Consider the following 23,248-nt stretch of genomic DNA (forward strand, 5'->3'; position numbering starts at 1 on the left):
AAATTAAGAATACAACATTATTATCTACAATTTAATCATATTTTGTATCATACCACTCCAACAAATATTGAAAAGGCAAAAACGTAACTAATCCAAGCTGGATCACCATTTGGCATAAACTGCAGATAATTAATAGGACACATCAAGTGATAGAGAATTGTAAGAACAAAATAATAATGAAAAATTTGTTAGAGTACTATAACTTGTACTAGAGGTGGTTAACCAGTGAGTTCAGTAAAACAGTAACTGACCTCTAGTAGCTTATTCAATACTAGTGGGTCTAAAAATTGGGAGAGATAATTTCCAATCTACATATTACAAACAGATTAACAAAGATATTAAAATTGACAATGCATTTTGATATATAGCAAAGTTTAACACGTAAATAATGAAAGCGACCAAGTGCAATGATTATATAAACAGAAGCGATAGAACATTACCTTCCAAAATCATTGTTAAGCTATTAGGTAGAGACACATGAAGATGATTCCAACTAATTGCAAATGGAGAAGACTTGTGTTGTCTGCTTACGTAAAAGAAGTTATCAAGTTCGGAGAACCATAGAATGATTCCAACTAACTGCAAATGCAAATTAAATTTGGACCATAGTACCATCGCAACTGCCGCTCCTCCCTCCCTATATCTCCCTTAGCAGATTAATCACAATGCATGAAGTTAAACATTCTAAAAGGATATATAGAAAACTACTGAGTGATAACCAAGTAAAATTGATACAAAATAAGAAAATCTTGTAGTGTCCCAGATAAGTATTGATTTAATTTACCTATCTTCTATTATCTATGTTAAATAATCTGAACTCATCATAGAAAAATGCTACTAACAGAACTATTATCATGAATATGCCAAAAGAAAAAAAATCACCAATCAAACACTATTTCCTTTCTATACACACAAATACATGCAGCACACAAAAAGAGCTCAACAACAACAAATCAAAGCCCATAACTCATTCAAACCGATCGTGTAAAATAAATTATGGAAGCATAACAATGAATCAAAATTAAGATTGAAAAAGAACATTAAAAAGGGTAATAGTGATAATAATACCAGTGATTGCCTTCTCTACGAAACCCAGAATGCTCTCTACGAAACCCAGAATGCTTCCCAGCTAGAGCCATATCTAAAGGACCCATCCTTTTCTTTTTTCTCTCTCTAATTATAATATCTACCAACCCAACAACAACATTCTGTTGCTGTTGCGAAAAAAATTGATCTGGTAAAAAAAATAAAAAAGGAATAATAAAAAAATGAACGATGAAGAAAAGAAGAGAAAGAATGGATATAATGAATGGAAGAGTCAAATGAAGAAGGTGCTAGTCCTAACTTCTTAGTTAGCAAATTCAATTTATATCATAATCACTTACTTGATTGTAGATCAATCCACAACAAGGGTAACTTGATTGTTTTCTTCCTCTTTTTTTTGTAAAAATTCTAGTTCTTTTTTTCTGACTAGGGACAACAATGCTTCTGGCTTTTCTTTTTTTTGTTACAAATAAACAAAATGGCGTCATTTTATTTAAACTGGCCGGTTATCGATTCGGTCCAACTGGCCAATTTTCGATCGATTTGGCAGTTTTTTCTCCAACGATTATAGGTAGCGGACCGAATTGCTTTTATTATTGGTTTCCAGTTGAATCGGTTCGACTGACCGGTCCAGTCCAATTTTCAGAACCATGCCTTCAGCTGACCCAATATTTCCTTGCCCTTTTAATTCCTCAATGGTACCAGACTTGCTACAAGTTCCAGTTTTGTGGACAACATACAATTCCATGTAATCCTCTTTCATTCCAATTTTGGCTCCATTACATCCTTATCTGTTTGAAGCATCTTCAAGCCTTCTTCTGTGCTCTCTGTTGGAGACTTGTACTACATCATTGCAATGTTTTTTCCTATATAATCTTGCACTTTTACAATCTCAACATCCTCAAACTTGATCCATTTATCATCTTCACAATAATCAACAATGCTCACCTCACCACCCACATAATGTAGGGGTTCTCCATCAAACCCGAACCTCCTACCATGATATATCTTCACACTAAAATAATTCATTTTTTGGTTCAACCTGTCAAATATGTCATTCAAAGGTTATCAAACTTGGCAACACTCAAACGTGGATCACTCTAACACACTAGAGCAACAAAAAAAAAAATAACAGTCAAAAGTTTCTCTAACACAAAACAAATGGACCTAGCAGACACATTAAACAACCATTAAAAGACACAACCTTCAAACGAAAACAACCATTTAAACACTAACCAACTAGGTACAGAGAGTACTATACATACTTTCAGTTGTCGCTCTCCAACATGCAAAGTCTTTCTATTTTACTCCACAATGACGATTCCACCAGTAATCGAGCACCAATGTGATGTATCGGCCTTCGATTACACAACGATCATCATCGATTGATAGTTTCTTTTTCCGTGTAGAATAAGAAAAAGAGAAAGTGTCACATTAGAGTGAGCTTTGTCTCTCAACAGGAGAAATAACTAAAATTGCTCTAACTACAAATGTTGAAAAAAGCCACATAGGCTGCACTAGTAACTATTGACTATCAGAGTTAACGGTAGAACTACATTCATGCTATTTTAAATTATTTGGGGATGAAAATTCAGGTGCAGTCGACTTCACGTGAAGTTGATAGTTGAGAGCCGTTAGATGAAAATTTAGTCAAATCAGTCAAATTATCTAACGACTTTCAGTTATCAACTTCACGTGAAGTTTACTGCACCTGAGTTTTCATCTTATTTGGAACTAAAATAGGATGTTTAAAATGTCAGAAGATCAACTTAGAACTTTGGTCAAATATTGGGACCAAATATAATACTTTATTCTATTATATTTTATATCAATAATTTAGATTTAAAATTTAAAATTTAAGGTTTAAGATTTAGACTTTAAAATTTAAAAAGCATTACCCTCCTTTCTTTTTTTGAAACATATTAATATTTGCCAGTAATATTTTTTTTTATTATTTTAGACTTACGAATACATACACCACGGTCTGATCTGTAGAATTTGTACACTGAATTTTTAAAAGTTAATCAACTTTACTTGTAATATTGGTAGCCGGCAATTAGCATAAAACGGTTAAAAACTACACAAAGGAAAAGCTATATGGTTAATAAACATTTTTCCCCCTCGGCAGAAACACTTTTTATTACTTCTACTATACCTTATATTTTTTTATAAGTAGGCAATATTATAATGCACATTATTATAATAATTTCTCTAGTTCGTTGCAAATATGGCAAAATTTCATTACGTTGCAATAAGCAAAGAATATGAAACCTGACGAAATTAAAGGGTTTAGGGTTTAGATAACCATCAGAGAACACAAAAACTACTGAGTCTTTCTCGTACGTATTCATGACGAATTAAAGTGCACTTGGCTTATATCCTTTCCTCACCAAACACACGTGATATAATAGTTTGATCTCGTTTATATTCTCTGCATTCGAGTTAAAGACAACAATAAATTCTACCGCAAGATGGTTGGAATCAAGAGGAAGAAGTGGGCCAAGCCAAGTGGTATTGCGTCTTAGACGAATTTGATTTATGTTTTAAATATATATATAGTTTAGGGTAAAAAACTGAAATGAGTCAAGGAGACCTCAAAATTACCTAAATCAGCCAAATGAAAAATCAATACATGAATCAACCAGGACGAATTACTATAAAATTCGAATCAATATGATTCGAATTATGTTTGCATGTAATTCGAATTGATATGATTCGAATTACTAGGAACGCCAAAATTCAATGAAGTTCGAAACAACTTGTTTCGAATTACACCTATATAATTCGAATGAAGTAAATTCGAATTACTAGGAGAAGCGCATGTTAGAGGAGTTCGAATCAATTGGATTCGAATTAGGTGAAAACGGACTTGCATAGTAATTCGAATCAAGTTGATTCGAATTACAAGGGAATCGGCTATAAAAGTAGTTCGAGCCAAGTTCATTCGAATCACTTTCTCATTCTCCAACCCCACCAAATCCCAGAGAAAAAGACCAACGTTCAGTACGAGCTTGACCAGAGCGGCTGTTTCTGTCGATGGGGGACGATCCGGGAAGGCTTTATCGTTTGGATGGAGTAGCTCATATCGCCAGTGTTATCAACGACGAGGTTAGTGGTTTATGAAAGCGGTTTATGATAATGGTATTTGTTAATGGTTTTTTATAATGGTTTATGTTACTGTTCGTGGTTTAGGATAGTGGTTTAGGAAAGTAGTGTAGGCTAGTGGTTTTTGTTGATGGTTTTTGTTAATGGTTTTTGTTAATGGTTTTGTTTTAGCGGTTTATTGTAAATGGTTTTTGGATAGTGGTTTAGGAAATTAGTGTAGGGTAGTGGTTTTTGTTGATGGTTTTTGTTAAGGATTTTGTTTTAGCGGTTTATTGTTAATGGTTTTTGTTAATGGTATTTGTTAATGGTTTATTGTTGATGGTTTTTGTTCATGGTTTTTGTGAATGGTTTTGTTTTAGCGGTTTATTGTTAATGGTTTTTGTTAATGGTTTTTGTTAATGGTTTATTGTTGATGGTTTTTGTTAATGGTTTTTGTGAATGGTTTTGTTTTAGCGGTTTATTGTTAATGGTTTTTGTTAATGGTTTTTCTTAACGGTTTATTGTTGATGGTTGTTGTTAATGGTTTTGTGTTAATGGTTTTGTTTTAGCGGTTTATTGTTAACGGTTTTTGTTAATGGTTTTTGTTATGTTAGTGGTTTGTGCATCTGTTCTAATTATGCGGTTTATGTATTGGCCAGCCTCGTCGTTGCATATCCAGTGTTAGGCGGCAACAGGGGATGCGTCTTGATGAGAGGTATGTCCCGTACTTGCAGATGGCGGGACTTTACCATCTTGCGAGACTGAACGACAGATGGTTTCGACTAGACGAGCCCCTAGTCAGCGCATTCGTCGAGAGGTGGCAGCCTGAGACGCACACCTTCCACATGCCGTTCGGAGAGTGCACTATCACGCTTCAGGACGTCGCATACCAGCTGTGGTTGCCAGTCGACGGAGATTATGTTAGTGGTTGCCTTACGGACTTCCACCTTTACATTGAGGGTGGGAGACCTGCTTGGCAGTGGTTCCATGAGTTGCTCGGTGTTTTACCGCCGGAGAACCAGGTGCAGAAATTCGCAGTCAACTGCACCTGTACAGCCATGCTAGTGCCGCCGACGCCCAACTATAGCGACCCATCTCCTCAAGCCGAGCAACATATGGTAGCCATCTGATGTGTATACGATTGCCGGACTTGTCGGCAAACAGCTGCGTACCCAATAACATCATGATGTAGGCCCGGGCAAATCGCCTAACTGTCTCCTCATCTGCCCCATCTGGACACTCCGCGAATGTCTCCTGAAACCAGGTGTAGTTGACTGCGAATTTCTGCACCTGGTTCTCCGGCGGTAAAACACCGAGCAACTCATGGAACCACTGCCAAGCAGGTCTCCCACCCTCAATGTAAAGGTGGAAGTCCGTAAGGCAACCACTAACATAATCTCCGTCGACTGGCAACCCCAGCTGGTATGCGACGTCCTGAAGCGTGATAGTGCACTCTCCGAACGGCATGTGGAAGGTGTGCGTCTCAGGCCGCCACCTCTCGACGAATGCGCTGACTAGGGGCTCGTCTAGTCGAAACCATCTGTCGTTCAGTCTCGCAAGATGGTAAAGTCTCGCCATCTGCAAGTACGGGACATACCTCTCATCAAGACGCATCCCCTGTTGCCGCCTAACACTGGATATGCAACGACGAGGCTGGCCAATACATAAACCGCATAATTAGAACAGATGCACAAACCACTAACATAACAAAAACCATTAACAAAAACCGTTAACAATAAACCGCTAAAACAAAACCATTAACACAAAACCATTAACAACAACCATCAACAATAAACCGTTAAGAAAAACCATTAACAAAAACCATTATTTGGAATTCGAATTGATAGCTCATTAATATTTTAAAGAAGTCTCGTAATTAAATATTTTGTTTGCTTTTTTTAATGTATAAAATAAAATATATATTTTTAAATTTTTTTAATAATTTATTAATTTTTTAAATAATTTTTTTAATAAATTATTAATTTTTTAACAGCATAATTCAAATTATACTATGAATAATTCGAATCGGTCAAATTCGAATTATTTGGAAATGCGTGCATGGGTGTAATTCGAATCACCCTTATTCGAATTACTGTGTGTAATTTGAATCAAGTTGATTCGAATTAGTGTGTGTGCAATTGTGTATAATTCGAATGAACATGGTTTGAATTATGTGAAAATTGAGTTCGAATTTAATTGGTTCGAACTACGTATAAACATGTCTTGGTTGATTCATGAACCAAATTTTAGTTGGACGATTTGTGTAAAAAATTTCTCCTCTTAGTTTAATTGAGTGTTTTGCCCAAAAAAATATTAATAAAAAATTACTAAAATTTATTATTTTTAATTTTATTTAATATATTTTATAATAAATAAATATTAAATAAGATAAATTTATTTTTTTTTTATTTCTCGAATATTACTATCTTTTTATAGTTGTTGGTGACTTATTTAACTGCCAATCACATAATTTTTTAAGGTGATGAATGATGACTATTATTTTTTGTGACGGTATATTCTACGTTCATATCTAAAAAAAGAATTTAACTAAGGAATTAATTTTTTTTCAATTAATATCAATATAGTTTTTGAAATTATTTTTTATCTTAAATTTTAAATTCTCTAAAAGTTAAATTCTAAACTTGAACTAAATCCTAATAAAAAAAATTAATGTTCAAAAATAATTTTATAATAAAAATTAATTAATTAATTAACTAATTAAAAGTTACTTCTCTATATTTGTTCTTACTAAAAATTATTTGAATCAATTCTTTATGTTCTTATAATAACTATGCATTTATTAATCTATTATGATTTAAAACTAATTTTTTAAGAGAAAGACCAAAAAAATAAAAATAAAAAATATGAGTGAAAGATGAAACCAAATTCTTCAATTCTCTTTGTACTATAAGAATGATCTTTTACATTATTAGTGCTGCATAAACATTGAACTCCAACTATTTAAATATTTAGAAAAATTCACAACTATTATGATCTGTCAATTTACAAGTAGTTATTGGAAGTATGTAAACTTAACATTTTATTCCAAAACCATGCAAAACATTTTGAGGTACATCAATCTAACTACTTGTCCTTCAATTGGACTACTATTGAAAACTAAGCCCAACAGGAACATCAATTGGTACCACAACTACTACTCCAAACCAAAACAACATTTTGAACCACAAAATATATATTTTTTGTCCCCACAACACATTTGTCATCCCACTTTTTAGTTTAGATATGGAGGGAGAAATAGTACATGACACAGTTATGGAGTGTATGAATGTTTTATGCAATTGTGGTGTCAAGAGACTTTTCGATTTGTATTTAAAAAAATAAAAAAATTTGCAGTACAAGACCGTCCGATTTATGTTTTAGACAATTAAAAAAATTTTAATATTGAAATCGGATCATCCGATTTTTGTTTTCAAAATAAAAAAAATTAAAAGTACAAATCGAACCTTCCGGTTTTCTCTCTACACAAATCGGACCCTCGAATTTGTGTTTTAATTTTTTTAATAAAAAAATCGGACAATTCATTTTCTTCACTTCATAATTCAGAAAAAACTGTTTCCACATTTATGTCTAGCATCACCCACTTCTATAATCATACATAACACACACAGAATTTACATATCCAAAAAAATGAGCCTTTGTCATCCTTGTTGTTTAATAGTAACAAATTATTACTAAAATGAGTTAATATTTTACTAGTTTATTTAAGTAAGTATTGAGAATTTAAATTTTTTTTATATGTGTAATAATTCACCAACTAATAATAAATATTTAAATAAAATTCTAATTCATGATGGATTAATTATTAATTTATTGAATCGAAAAATACGGTAAAAAACAAAAAATAATGACAAGTGAGAATTGAATTTAATTTGGGCACAATATAAAGTGCCCTTTCAATAGGCCATCTATATGGGTATGGTGGGGTCTACATGCTGCTTCTTCATTTGTCTTCTTTTACTGTGTGATTTGTTTCTTTCTTCATCTTTTGATGAGGGTGTAGTGTATTTATGTGTTGAATAATAACTCAAATCAAATTGTACATATATATGTATGATGATTTCTTCATTTTGTGAGGCACATGGTGGTGGGGGCAATGCGTAATGTAATTTACCTCAATTGTTATAATTGGTGAGACAGAAACATGAAGTTGGCATTTGCGCAACGTATCTTTGTGAAAATTTATCAACTACACATGATAGATTCTTTCGCCGTCTTCAAATGTTTTATTTTATTTTTTATATTATTTTTTTAAGATATTTTTTAATTTGATATAGAATAATACTACACACCTAAGTCTTCTTATAAATTAAGTTCAACCAAGTTAAATGGTAAGATTTAATATTAATTATAACTGATTTTTATTATATTAGACTAATTTAATTAGACTTGATGATTAATAAAAAGACATATATATAATATTATTTATTGATATATTAGTAATTAATTTATCACAAATAAAAATTTAATTTAAAAGTCTGTAAATAACTAATAAATTGCTATATACACAAATAAATTGATCGTTATTATTTTGTTTTCATTTAGGTATTTTTTTGGTATGGAAATCTAATTTCTTACGGCCTTTCATCTATCAGTGGATGCTTGCAAATTAGTGAAATAAAAAAATTAGAAATATTATTAAAAAAGTATGTTGAGAGGATTTCTTATTTTAAAATCATACATAAATTTAATATTATATAATTATGTTAAGTATAAAAAAAATCACCAAATTAATTATTTGTATAAATATATATTATAATATAAAATACATATTAAAAATAATTTATATATTACGTGTATTTATATGTTTGGCGGCTGATTTTTGGTGGACGTATAACATTTTTAAATATTATATAATAAGAAAAAGAAAAGAATAAACGGAATGAGATATATCTATCGAATAAAATGATATAGCAAAAATTACTACTTACTGTAAAACAGTAAAGAAAAGAACTTTGGCAAAAATAACACTTCCTTGAGCATTTTTAATTTATTCATCCAAACATTACCTTATCTGATTTATTTCATTTAACAAGTTGAATATAATCCGTGTCATATACAGGACTAATTTAATAATATAATAATATTTATCAAAATATAATAATATAATTATAAAATAAATTTTAACGCTTAACAATTAATTAATGATGTCTTTAAACATGAGAACATTATTTTCTTTCTCCTATCAAGTAATATACGTAATATTCTATATATAAAAAGAGATGATGATCCGTTAATAATTACAAATATAAGTACGTACGTAGGAGATTACAAAAAATATCTGAGGAAGATCCCATAGGATATTCGATCCGTAACAAGCTTAATAGGTTATTTGCAATAAGATGTGGACCGAATAAATCAAAGGTACAATAATTCAATACTTATCAAGCATAAAGCTATAACGTCTATATATTTTCTAATTCATGATCAGGGGGTAGCCGAATAATTAGTTCAAAAGAAATAAAATTCTTTGATGCTTAATGATTATAACTCAAAGCGTAACGATATCATTTAGAATATTGCTTAAATTTTGAGGATTATGTATGTATGTATGTGAAGACCTAGTTTTTCATTTTTTTTAAATAAGTTATTATTAAATAATTTAATTAAAATATGTTTGGCCTTAAAATATGGGACAAGTTAGGTCATTAAAATATGGATGTTGTGCGCATCAAAAAATGAAAATCTAATTGTCGTACTTAGCATCCTGTGCCTTTAGATATATGATATTTATTTATTTGAGCACTAAAAATGAGATATTTATGCATACTTAACCTAATTCAAGGAGATAAAATAAAAGTGTGTTAGAATAAAAGGTCACACTTTTAAATATGAAAATAATAAAAGAGGCGTTGTTGTTTATTAAACCCTTTATTCTTGTCTTATGGGAAAAGATTATTAGACAAAAGCATTGCATGAAACCAAGTCAAAATATTTTATTCAACAACTTGCTTTCGTAAACAAAAGCATTTGAAACTTGTGGCTATTGATTAAAGAATTAAAATACTCGGTGGAGATCATTAGCAACTTGCAGTTAATCATTTATACAAAACTTATACATTTCATACATATTAAAATTAAATCCGAAAGCATATTTATTCATAATTAATTTGAACAGGTATGACTAAGCAACGTAATCTCTCTACTTCAAATATAATTTACTATTTACTCTTTGAATTTATTAAAAAATGTATTTTAACATACATAAAATAGCACATGTCTATTCATAAATTTGGTCATTAATAAAAGTATTATTCAGGATATTTTAATTTCTTATGAAAAAACTTATAATTTTCTTTTTATTAATTTCACTTTAGATTCAACTATATTGTGGCATCTTATCTGAATTGATAGTGTAGTCAAGATGGCAATACTTAGATAGATGGGTGGTTATACATGGATCAAATAAGAAATAGTCATACAAAAATATTTGAGTAGAAAATATTTATTGAGAAGATTGTGAAATCTCATCTTATATAATTTTCCTTGAATATATAGATTTAGGTGGTAGAAAAAGATCTAAATCATTAATTAGAAACTGAGATGCGTTGTTTGAAGTTTGAACTTTGAATAACTACTCACCTAAAATCATATGCCATCATCACCGGTGAATTTTAATGTTACTTCTATCTTAAAATTATCTCTTTTTTTGAGCAATAAAGTGTAATTAAGTATTTATAGATGAGTTAAGTTCCACTTTAATTTTTGAAATTGATGAATTGTATTGATTTAGTTTTCGAAATTTTAATGACTTTAAATTAGTCTCCCAAATTCAAAAAACTATATCACGTTAATCGCTCTTCTATTTTCCGTTCCGTCACCGAAATACTCACGTTGAGTGACGTAACTAATTTTTACCATGCTGGACATAATAATGATTAGATGATATGACTTAAAAGTGGATTAACTCTAATTTGATCCTTTTTTTTCTTTTTATAACCTAAATTTTTTTCTACTTTTTCTTCTTCCCAATTTTTTTAGTTCTTCTTTATTCTTCATTGTGCATATTTTCGTTTCTGGGATCATGATTGCAAGTGGAGCCAGAATTACAACAACAAAAAATTTCAGTCAGTCTGTTCTTTTGTGGTTCACAGTAAAATTTAATCCTAACAAATCATTTTTTAGATATCCTAACTACATGTCAATAAAAAGAGATGACTTCTAAAAAGATGTTGACCAAATAAGAGTGAATTTGACTTAAAAAATTTGAAAAATTAGAAACTGAAATTAAAATCCAAAATTGTTGTGGGATGTGACAGTGGGTTCATTGTTGTGGACTTGTGGGATAGGAGGTTATTAGTACCAGGATTTACTGATTCATTACTTTTGGGAAGTGAGGTATTATTGACAGAGACAGTGGATTTAGTAACTTGGTTGGAATGAAAGTTGAATGTGATAGTGGATTCATTGTTGTCAGACAAAGGATAGTTAGCACTAGGATTTATTGGTTCATTGTTGTTAGAAAATGGGGTATTATTAAAAAAAGGGTTGTATTTTTGTCATCAGATTTGGGAGGGCTATCTTGCATGGAGATTCAATGTTGGATTTATTCTTTACATTAGATCTGGACTCACCAATGACTCTAAGCTCATCATCTTCATCATCAATATAAACAACAATTTTCTTCTTATCAAGAATTTTTTTCTATTTCACTAATGGAAAAGTTGAAGACAAAAAATGATAATAAAAAAGGAGTAATGTTTTATTTGTCATTCAGAGACAAATGATGTGGTTTTAAGTTGTATTTAGTGCCAAATCACAAATAACACCATTTTTTTATGTCTGGCGTGACAAGAATTAATTACGTCACTCATGGCATCAGTGCTTCAGTGACAAAATTGGGAGAGGGACTAACATGGTATATTTTTTCGAATATGGAGGATCAATTTAAAGTAATTGAATTTTTGAAGACTAAATCATTAAAACTCGCCAATATTAAAAATTAAAGTGAGGCTTAACTCATTTATAAATAATTTAATTTTAAGAGTATATATTTAAATATATCTCTAAAAAAATTTTATCGGTTAAAATTTATACATTTTACAAAAAGAAGATATATAAATTTTTATATTAATTAAATCTTTTATTTTTAAAATAAATAGACCTCCAAAAATATAATAAATGTATTTATATATTTTATTTTTATAAAATTTCAAAAATTTTAACGTAATAAAATTTATTAAAAACGTAAATATCCTATGCAAAATTTCTTGAGAATTTATTTGTGTATATACTCCAAGTTTAATTGTCTAATATACATGCTAGTATTCCACACACAGATGCTTCATATGTAGTTAGTACCAAAAGCTTCAACTGAAATAGTAAGTTTATTGGTTTTTTATTTCACGGGTGCATAGTTTATTGTTACTTGTATTGAAAGGAGGTCAGAGCCTAAAACTGAAAAACCTACAGGCTAAGTATCTGAGAAAAAGCCCAAGCCTAAGCACCTAGCATGTTTTTTTTTTTAACAACTAAATCATGTATGTTTTAAGCTCGCATTTCATGTACAGAGAAAAGACTTGAGAAGTTGCGAGTGAATATAACTCAAACAACATAATCTCCTTATATTCATTTAGAAGTTGTGAATTTGAGTCTTTTTATTTTTGGTAAAAAAATTTCTTTCTGTAATCTTCTCATATCTTTCTATATGCGACGGATTAACGACATTTATGTATCACAAAAACAAAAAAGTGGTAATATGTATATTTTTGCATTCATCTGATACACAACGAAAGGTGGAGCTCTGAAGGCTATAACAGAAATGAATCGTATGAGGTTGAGAGGGAAGATTGTATAGTGGGAGAAGCGAAGTATAGACGAACAACTGAGATAAATGTCCGAAAGACAGCTCAGGAAGGAGGTGATAGTCGGAACAAGACAAATTCTCAACCTCAGGAAGAAGATAACCAAAGGCAAGTAGAGAAACTAACAAGGCACCAAAAAGAGCCAGACTCGCATGGAAATGGGTGGACAAAGAAAGTAGAAGTATCGGGGGTGAAAGAGAATCTAGAGTGGCTACAGAGAAGTCTAGTCGGCAGTACGACGAAGGCAATTGATTTAAGTTCCTTGAAAAAGATAATTGTTAAAAACCTGCCTCAAGTTGTCCAAGTACGGGAACTGGGAGCATATAAAGTTCTTTTGACTTTTGATTCTGTATTGAATGTGGAAGAAGCATATACGTTTAAAATGCATAGTCTCTTGCAATTCTTTAATAGTATATGAAGATGGGATGAGACAGAGCGATGTGAAACTTGAAGAGTGTGGTAGAATGTTACGGGATTCCGTTACATGCGTGGTCAGCAAATACCTTTAGTATGTTAGGAGCCAATGGGGGGGGGGGAGAAGTAGTCAGTTGTGACAAAGTGAGAGAATCGTGCATGTCTTTTAGTGTTGGACGAGTGCAAATTGATACTTGTATCATGGATATGATTAAAGAATGGGTCCATATCACAATAGGTATCAGTGGGTTCGATGTGCTAGTGAAAGAAGTGGGACGAGAGGCTTTTGGATTGAATTGTTATGAAGAAGCTAATGAAAAAAGTGACTATAGTTGTGAACAACAAAGAACAGTTGCGAAAAGAGAGTATGTGGGTACGAGCTTAAGGAGTGCACGGGCTACAAAATCGGCGATTTTTAACGACCAGACAGCCGACGTGGTGATGGGAGAGCTGAGGGAAGGCGGAGAAGATAAGGGTAGGTTGGTAATTCCTGAAATTATTTTGAATGAGTGGATTAATGATCATTCAAAACAAAATCAGGTAAAAACGGTAACATATCAACCAATTTATAAAGGAATTGAAGGGAGAGCGGATTGTGTGGGATGTGATCATATTAATCATGAAGCTGATTCTGAAGATACAGTAACATGGATTTATGAAGGTAACTTTAATGGATTAGAAAGGAGGGGCAAAAGGAATAAGAAAAAGAAGGTTCTTTGTAGGCTTGGTGCTAGGCTCAATAATTCAAAGATGTCCAAAAAAGATAGAGAAAGATCTTTAGACCCGGCTTCCTCAATCAACCGGTTCAGTGATATTGCGTTTGGTCTAGAATCTGAGTCAGGCTTGATGGAAATAGAACACAGTTTTCACGATAGGGATGTGCACGCTAGAGAAGGGTCTACAACAAGTGTGCAAGAAGCTGCATCTGCAAAACTTGCGCTAGAAACCAACACGGAGAAGATTGAGGAAGACCGAATCGGTGTTGAAGGAGGAAAGCTAAAGACTGGCCACGACAAAGGAGGTTCAACGTGGCAAGGAAAATGCGCAAACCTGACGCCACCTATGTTGGGTCATGAAATCGAGGAAGAGTTGGTGGTGGAGAACCAAGCCGCTACGCTCCCGACAGTAACATTAAATGGAGGGACTAGTGAGTTGGGTGTGTATGTTGATGATGATGGTGCAGAAGACGTTGATAAAGAAACGTGTGATAGAGATGACATTGTGAATAATAGTGGCATGAATTTTGGCACAAAGGGAACAACATTGATAAAGAGACAGGGGGAGCTATCGGAACACGATGAAGAAGTAGCTGGGAAGAGGGTGGTTGATGATGGTGGTTCGGACAAGAATAAAGGAAGTAAGGGAAACAGAAATAATATTTTGGAGGAGCAGATGCTTGAAAATAGAAAAACTTGGGACCTAGCGTTAGAATCAGGTGCAATTTTATACAATGAAGAAGATGATATTATGACTATTCTCCAAGTACAGAATGAAGAAATTGCTCAGAAAAAAAGATTGGCATAACAAAAAGAGAAAGCAAGACGCTGTAGGCCCAAAAATAAAAAAAATGTGTGTAATAATTTATTAAAATAATTTATTCTTGGAATGGTAGGGGATTAATGGGTGATGAAAAATTGAGCATGGTAAAAAATCTCAAGAAAAATTTAAGTTAAATACGTTAGGCTTGTTTGAGATTAAGTGGCGGGTAGTGATCAAAATTTGATGTAATAAGAATTTGGAAGAGTGATGCTGCGGGATGAGAATATGTTGAGTCATTGGGTGTCTCAAGTGGTTTACCATTAATTTGGGATGAAATAATGTTTAAAATGAGTTGTTATCATAAAGGGGAGTTTTGGTTGTGTGTTGAAGGAATCTTACTAAAAATAATTTCAATTATGCTTTCTGTAGTGTATGGAGTTCATACAAGAGAAGAGAAATTTGCTGTGTGGGAGAAATTGAGTTATATTGCAGAGTTATGTCAGCTTTTATGAGAGACTTTAACGAGATTGTGCAAGTGGAGGGGAGAAAGGATGCTCTCATATTAACAGAGTTTTAGTAAGAATTAATAAAAGAAGATTGGAGTGGTTGAAAATGTTTTCACGAGTACAAAATTAGGAGTACAAAATCAGGAGTATACTATAAAAAGGAGGAACACAAAAAATAGTTGAGGGATTTTTTTGTAATTTTTTTCTTTTCTTTTTTAACTTTTCTATTTGCTTGTTGTTGTTCTTGCTCCACTTATTATGTTGAGTTCTCTTGTTAAAATAAAAAACAAATAAAGAAAAACACATACAGCAAGAAAGCTCAACAGACTGGGTTATTTTAATGACTTTGAATATTGATTTTAGAGAATTCTTTCCATTTTTTTTCTGTTTAAATTTTCCTATGAGTTGTTGGCTTCCTTCTTGCGTTGCTTGTGACCGTTAAAAGCTCATATTTTTTATTTGAAAAAAAAATTCCAAATTCACCTATTGTTGATATATATATGTAATAAATTCTAAATCTTAAACTTTAAAATATTACCTATAAAATAAAAATTAACTACTAAATTAATCATTATGTATTTATGCATAAATACATACATATATTGTTTAATGTTTGTAGTTGCTACTATCATCTTTTCTTGTCCACACGCTCGTTGCCACCAGCATTTCTGTCGCCTACGTCTTTACATGTCTTTCTATTTTTTTTGGTCATATCTTTGCTTGTCTCTTCTCCTATCTCCGTTGTGATTGCTGCTCAGTATTTTTTTATTAAGATTTATTATTTTCTCAATTTTTTGCATTGGATGTGCTTTACTATTTATGAATTTGAGTTTATCCTAATGCATAAGAAGATTTTATACTGTTATTAATTTATCGTAATTGATAATAAATTTTCTATTGTTTATTTGCTATTTGTACTAGAAGTCTCTGGTATGGGTTGTGAGATGGATCGAGGACTTGCTAGTCCAGGCAGTTATCGGATCGTCTGCTTGGAGCAGCGAGGGGTGGTACCTGTAAAGACACTTCGATGCCAAAGTCAAAACAGATCTAAGAGGTATAAATTGTGCAGAATGAGTAATGTATCTGAGGGAGTCTCTGATTTTCCTTTATATAGTTTGGGATAGTTATCTTTATCTTATCTTGTTATCAAAGATAAGGAAAATTATTTGAATTCCGAATAATGGTTCAGCCAATTATGCTTCATGGGCTGGGTTGAGCCTTGGTGATAGCCTGGGACCGGGTGCCTGGGTCGAGACAACTTGGGAGAAGGGGACCCGGGAACCGGGTCCTGAATAGTTGCTCCCGGAGCGAGAGAGCGGGCGGGCCCAATCTTGCTCCTTGGGAATGTTTGGTTATGTGAACCATGAGGCAGGGCGCATGTGAGTGCGTGAGGGGAGTCTTCTTCGGGGGACCGTATGCCTGGTCCTTATATTTGGTGTGTTAGGGTGCGATGTTGGTCCGTCACGTTTCTCTTAAGGGGTTGATTCGTCCGTTAAATTTTTCTAGCCATCATAATGACGCTTAGTGGGAGGAGAGAGGTTATGTGTTTCCCTCTTTGTCCCTACCCTTTCATATTTCTTTTTTGAAAATATTGGGTTTTCATTCGCAACTGCTTCTTCTCCCTCTACTTTCTTTCTTCAAGACACAGAGCCTTCTCTCGCGAGATTCCTTTGGTGTCACTTTTGGTTGTCCAGTGGAGGTCCTTTTAGTGGCATTTCTTCCTCTTCTGCTTCCTTCACTAGCCAGGTTAGTATACTTTGTTATCTCGCCTTCACATTTGGAGTTTTTTTGTTTTTGTTTTGGTGTTTTATTACATACTTCGGGTTTTATTAAGGGAGAATCCACGTTCTAGGGCACTGTGATTTAGTGTAATTTTGAAAGGACTTTTTATAGGATACTTTGATTTAGTATGGTTTAGGGACCCGGGTATTGGGCTAAAAATGGAAAAAATCCTAACTTGGATATGTATGGTGCGACGGAGGAGAGTTTAGGGGAACATCAGTCCTGTCTTCTCGGTGGGGAGAGTGCCCAATCATTATCATTGGGGTGACGTCCAATGTTTCCGGCACGCCCTCCCGGCTGGATGAGGATGACCTTCAAAGGCTCTATGATGAAGGGGCAGTTTTAGATGGTGACGTCTTTCTATTTTTCTTTCTTCTGACTATTCCTCACAAGAAAGGCAAACATAGGAAGGGGTATATCTCTTTTCGGGCCTAGACGAACCGCCTACTTTTCGATTTATTTAAGGACTCGTTCCATGGGTTCAAGTCGGAGTATTTTAAGGTTTGCCCTGTTGAGGGCTGTCATCCTTTCTGGCTGTCACCGGAGCGAGAGCGCCAGATTTGTTTGTACTCTAAGACCATAGGACCGAGGTTAGCTCGTCCGCCCACAAGCCTTTCCTCTATTTCAAGTGCTTCTTTAATCCTTTCAGGATGACCTTGGTTGCCGCCTTTACTTGTCCGTTACTCTGGGGGTGTTTTACCAAGGAGAATCTTTGCTTGATACCGAGACCTGCTAGGAATTCTCTAAACTTCTTGTCAAAGAATTGTGTCTCGTTATCCGATATCACGACTTCAGAAATTTAAAATCTGGCGATTACCTACCTCCATAAGGGTCAACGGCTCTAGTTCTACCCACTCGGTCTTTCGATTGCCTCAGTTTGGATAGAATGCCTTTATCCGCAATCTGTTGGATGACTTCCACGATCGGGGCGGTCATGGGGATATAATTCGTGAATTTTCATATCCGGGAAAAAGTTTAAAGGGCCTCCCTGATGGCATCTCCCTTGGAGCATCCCTCGATTTCTTTGGGTTGCCGACCTGACAGTGGGTTGGGTGGCTAGTTGCCATTTATTAGCGGCTACCACCTGGCTAACCTCCTCGTAATTTATGTACTCTCTTGCCACGTATTATATCTCTTGCATTGTCTACACAGACTTGGTGGTTAAATATTTCTGGAAATCCTCGTTCACTAAGCTGTTAGTGAGGCACAGGCTGGCCATGGAGTCTGTAAGGCTCTCAATATCTAAGCACTCGTTATTGAAATGGTCCAGGTATTTTCTTATGAGCTCGCCAACCCGCTGTGTTATCCTCAAGAGGTTGATCGGGTGCTTTGCCTTGGTGATGTGTGTGGTGAATTAGGCTAGAAACTTCAGAGAAATATCTGAAAAGGTTGTTAGAGAACCTTGTAGGAGGGAATTGAACCAACGAATCGCCAGGGTCATAGGAAACATCTGGCACCTGATCGCATCTCCCACATCCTCCATGTTCATTTTGACCTTGAAATGCTCTTGTGGGTCTTTGGTGCCATCATATCTCATGTTCGTCGGCTTATCGAAGTTCTTAGGTACTCGGAGTTTGGGGATGGAGAAGTGGAAAGGGGTGGCACCAATCACGATAGGATCCCGTCGCTTCCTTTTTCGTTCCTTCCTATGTTCTCGGCTTCTCGATTTGTCTTGGGAGTAAAGGAACTGGGTACGACCATCGGTCTGGTCATGCCCATCGTCCTCCTCTCCCGCGTGCCATCTTTCTTCTGATCTCCTTAGCGGGGACTAGGTGCGAGAATGGCTTGGCGGGGCCTCTGAGTGTGAGCGGGTGTTTTGGCTAGTCTCAAGGTTGTAGCAGTCTCTCGCCGCCAACTCTCTTTCGAGGTTTTAAACCCTGCGCTTAAGTTCTTGCATGATCCGAGAGTTGTCGCTGCTTGTACCCCCAAATGGACGCCTTTCCAGGGACTGATCGTGGGAGTGGTCGTTATTAGAGGGGATTGGTCGACATCTCCGAGAGGTCCTTGTGCTCAGCCTACTCATGAGACGACCCCTCTGCCACTCATTGTTCACACCCTCCCCTGGCTCGTCCTCTTTGTAGAGGAAGACCTCCATCCTTAGCTTGCGTCAGGTCCCACAGACAGCACCATTGTTTGTGGGTTCGGAGGGTCAGCTGATATTAGGGTGTTTAAGGTAAAGATGAGGACCTGAACGTGAACTTCCGATGGAAGGAACTACGTCTGTGGTTCATCAGTTGGTTAGTAGGTAGGGCCACCTGCAAAGACACTCTGATGTTAAAATTAGTGTCCATACGATAAGGCGGCTAGATTAGGGTTATGGTAATGTACCTGAGAAGAACTCTTTTATCCTCATTTGTCAGGTCGATCATCTCGCTTGGTCCCAATCCCTTACAAATTGGCAGGTCTATATCTCTCTCGAAGAGATTGTGTCACGTGATAGGCGTCTCGTCATATGACTGGATCATGAATTCGCTTGATGCACTTTTGATATTTGTTGAGTTAGGCCAGAACATTTTCAAACAAAATTCAATATTTAAAATAATTTTAAATGTAAAAAAAATTTAGGAACTATTTTTATTTTTACCCAAAATTTTACCGACTAAAATAGTACTTATTCTTAAAATTAATTACATAGAAATAATAAAATCCTATCATAATAATCTCTTCAGACTTCGGCTCGTTTTTTCCTCTTCCCAGACCACCGATCAAAGCATAGCCTTAGGTTAAGTTAAATCCCCAGTTCAGTTTTTGTTTATGTTAAACTTAAACCAGTGCCGCTGTTGTTTGATGCTTCATTCCCATTCGCAAAAGTTAGTAATCTTCAAACTCTGACATCAATTGGGTCCATAAAGTTTTCAACTTGACGAGTAAAGATTAGTGCTTGCTCAATCCCCGGTTAGTTTCGTCATTCCTTCTCTTTTCTTCTTTGATTCTCATGTTTCAATCCATGTTTTGATTTTTATGTTTCTTTACTTGGTTTTTCATCAAAGACAAAAGTTCACGAGTTTATTTAATTTCAAGTTGGTAACTACTTTCATTAGTGTTTTATGCTTAGAATTTTGGGACTGAGTTAAATGCAGTAAGATTAAACACTTGTTACATTCAAATAATTCAATTTGCATTGTTGTTTTTTCCCCTTTATGAATGGCAGGAATTGTTCCTTGTGATTTTGCTGAAAGATTCTTGAGGACCTTTTAAGATGTTGGAAATTGATCCTGCAAAGAAATTATCTTTCAATAGATTGATTAGCAATGCTGATTTGGTTATAGTTTATGAAAGGCATGACAACATGAAGGCAGTAACAGTGTCTGAAAATTTCGGTACTGCAGAATAGATTCGGTGTTTTTAAGCACTCGGAATGGATAGGAAAGCCACTTGGGTCTAAAGTATTCAGCAATAAGGGTGGTTTTGTATATTTGTTAGCTCCAACACCAGAGTTATGGACTCTAGTGTTAAGCCATAGGACTCAGATTCTCTATATTGCAGATATTAGCTTTGCTATCATGTACTTAGAGGATGTTCCTGGTTGCTTAGTTCTTGAATCTGGCACTGGAAGTGGATCTTTAACTACTTCGCTTGCAAGGGCTGTTGCTCCTACGGGACATGTCCATACTTTCGACTTCCATGAGCAACGAGCTGGATCGGCTAGGTAATGAACAAGGAAGATGATAGTGATATTCTTAATTTCCGCTTACCTCATGATTGCAAGTTTGTGACCATTGCCTGGGGAACCTAATTCAAATGCATTTGAAGTTATATATTTGTGAAAAATATTCTAATGTTCAATCTCTTCGTATTTTGTATGCATAAGTTGATGTTTAGTTGGATTAGTTAGGACTCTACTTAACAGGATTTAGCATTCTTGAATGATTGGAAAAGTCGATTTGAAAGCTATTGATAGTTAGATTCTATGTAGGTTACTACTGTTTTCTTGACATAGGGTTATGCGGAATATAGAACCATTCCACCATTCTGGTCTGATATGTTTACTTGATTGATTTTCTTCTTCATAGGGATGATTTTGAGAGGACAGGTCTAAGCAGCTTAATTAGTGTGCGAGTTAGGGATATTCAGGGCGGGGGATTTCCGAATGAATTTGCTGGCTTGGCTGATGCCGTATTCTTGGATCTCCCCCAACCATGGCTTGCTATTCCCTCCGCCGAAAAAATGTTAAAATAAGATGGTACATTGTGCTCATTCTCTCCATGTGTTGAGCAAGTACATCGATCGTGCGAAACACTTCAAAACTGCTTCACAGGTACATTCTCTCTATATTTTACAACTTTTGGTGCCTTTTCTATGTCTTTCAAGTTATAATTCCTAAATAAATTTTGTGTTAAAGATATAAGAACATTTGAGGTGTGTTACGCACATACGAAGTTAGAGAAGGGAAAATGGAAAACTTTAATGGAGACAACAATGGTTCTAATGGTTCTTCTCTGCCTTGCAAGAGGAGGCAACGTTCTGACGGAAGCTATGCGCCAGACAGTACTGTTTCTTCGGTTATGGCTAGACCTTGTGGCGAAGCTAGAGGTCACAGAGGCTTTTTGACATTTGCAAGACTTAGATGCCTCTGATGAAGATTGCTACCATGTCCATCCATTTTTGTAGCAAGGAAAATAGGCTTTCAATTTTAGTGCTAATGTTGTGATATTTCTTTTTTTAATTTGAAGGAGATTATATTTATGTAGTTATATTTTTAGTAGGAATCAGACCTTTTCTTCTTTTGTTTGTCTAATTCTTATATTTTGAGATTATTCAATTTTTTTGTTCTTTCTAGGATGAGGATCTTTTGTGTGTCATATATTCACTTGAAAATGTCACAGAACAAGAGAAACACATTATTGAATTATCAACATAAATAACAATAGCTCTTATAATAATAAGATTTGTGCCTCTATTTTATAACATGATGCTCTTATTTTAGAAAGGAGCAGAATAAAGTTGTGGATCCCTTCTTCCTCACCCCAGGAACAATCAATTATAAAAGCTGCGGATAGAAGCATTTAAAGGTTTGTTGTTAAATTGTTGCATGTAGAATGCGAGATTCGAACCCTGAATCAATCCAAATTGGTTAACTGAGTAATGTTTTTGTTGACTCATTAGGCAGCATTTTTGTTGACTCATTAGGCAGCATATTATCTTAGATAAGTTATATATTTGAGCAAGTAGTTATTGACAATTTTTAAGATGAGAAAAGATACACGTTAATGATTATTTTGCAGACATTCTAGATAAATTTATCTCTCGGTAGTATTATTAAATCTAACAGTAATTCTCATGGAAAAAATTTCATAGATAACCTAATGATTTCTGTTAGTATTAGAGAAGTTGGCTGAATCATTAGCAAAATGTTATCCACACAGTACGGGAATTCAAACCTTCAAAAAATTTTCCTAAAACTAAATGAATAGTAACGTTCTTCTCAACTTCAAATTTCAAAAGCCTTAAATTTCTTTGCCTAAATTGTTTTCAGAGAAAAAGAAAAAAATTCTTGTTTCTTTTTTTTTTTGTTATGCCAATCCAACAAACTAAGAACTAATTTATTGTAAATCAGAACTCCATTTAAGAGTTTATGGTTCGTCTCTTATGGTTCGTTGCCAATGACTTACTACTAATCCGTCGTAAATCAGAACTTCATTTAAGAGTTTATAGTTCGTCTTTTATGGTTCGTTGCCAATGACTTACTGCATTTTTAACATGGGCCTTAAGCCAAACTTTAGATAAACAAAAATTTTGTTATCGTAACTACATTTTTAACATGGACCTTAAGCCAAAGTTTAGGTTGGAACTTGGAAGGGTTTTTACTTTTTAGTTTTTACTCTTTATATTTCACCGGGTCACCCCTACCAAACATTACGTGTAATAAAACTGCACATCATGTAAATGGACGTATAAATCTTGACGAAAATAAAATGTTGACTTGTTGATAAAGAAGATTGATTAATGAAATAGTTAAATATATGAGAAAAATATGCAAAATTTAAAGTTATACTACTAGAAATATACGAATTATTATTTAATTTGAATGAATGAACTAAGTAGCAGCCACTCTAAAAATAGAGATAATATAGAATATCATTATCAAAGGCAGTCTATTCGTCCTTATCAAAAACT

The 23,248-nt window shown here is 34.1% G+C and overlaps 1 protein-coding gene, 1 long non-coding RNA gene and 1 pseudogene across 2 annotated transcripts; 1 reads left to right on the plus strand and 2 right to left on the minus strand.

The window, feature by feature from the left end:
* Positions 1-213: 213 nt before the first annotated feature.
* Positions 214-1,519, minus strand: LOC112749918 (uncharacterized). Its single transcript, XR_011873739.1, has 4 exons — positions 1,386-1,519; positions 1,069-1,234; positions 441-523; positions 214-308 (listed from the first exon to the last, which is right to left on the minus strand). It is a non-coding gene; the product is annotated as an uncharacterized lncRNA (long non-coding RNA).
* Positions 1,520-5,166: 3,647 nt separating this feature from the next.
* On the minus strand, positions 5,167-5,940 carry LOC112727564 (protein MAIN-LIKE 1-like). The gene is made up of 2 exons (XM_029290328.2): positions 5,884-5,940; positions 5,167-5,781 (listed from the first exon to the last, which is right to left on the minus strand). The coding sequence occupies exons 1-2, from the start codon at positions 5,938-5,940 to the stop codon at positions 5,167-5,169; spliced, it is 672 nt and encodes a 223-aa protein (XP_029146161.2).
* Positions 5,941-19,857: 13,917 nt separating this feature from the next.
* On the plus strand, positions 19,858-22,014 carry LOC112749926 (uncharacterized; annotated as a pseudogene).
* The last annotated feature ends 1,234 nt before the right edge of the window (positions 22,015-23,248 follow it).

This window comes from Arachis hypogaea, chromosome 2, assembly GCF_003086295.3.
Source record: "Arachis hypogaea cultivar Tifrunner chromosome 2, arahy.Tifrunner.gnm2.J5K5, whole genome shotgun sequence".
NCBI lineage: Eukaryota > Viridiplantae > Streptophyta > Magnoliopsida > Fabales > Fabaceae > Arachis > Arachis hypogaea.

Bases quoted from the DNA above. Each gene is read 5' to 3' on its own strand.
- LOC112727564 (XM_029290328.2), bottom strand. From the start codon at position 5,940: ATGGTTTTTCTTAACGGTTTATTGTTGATGGTTGTTGTTAATGGTTTT. The intron at 5,782-5,883 runs GTTTTGTTTTAG...TGTATTGGCCAG, and splicing joins TTAATGGTTTTGTGTTAATG to CCTCGTCGTTGCATATCCAG.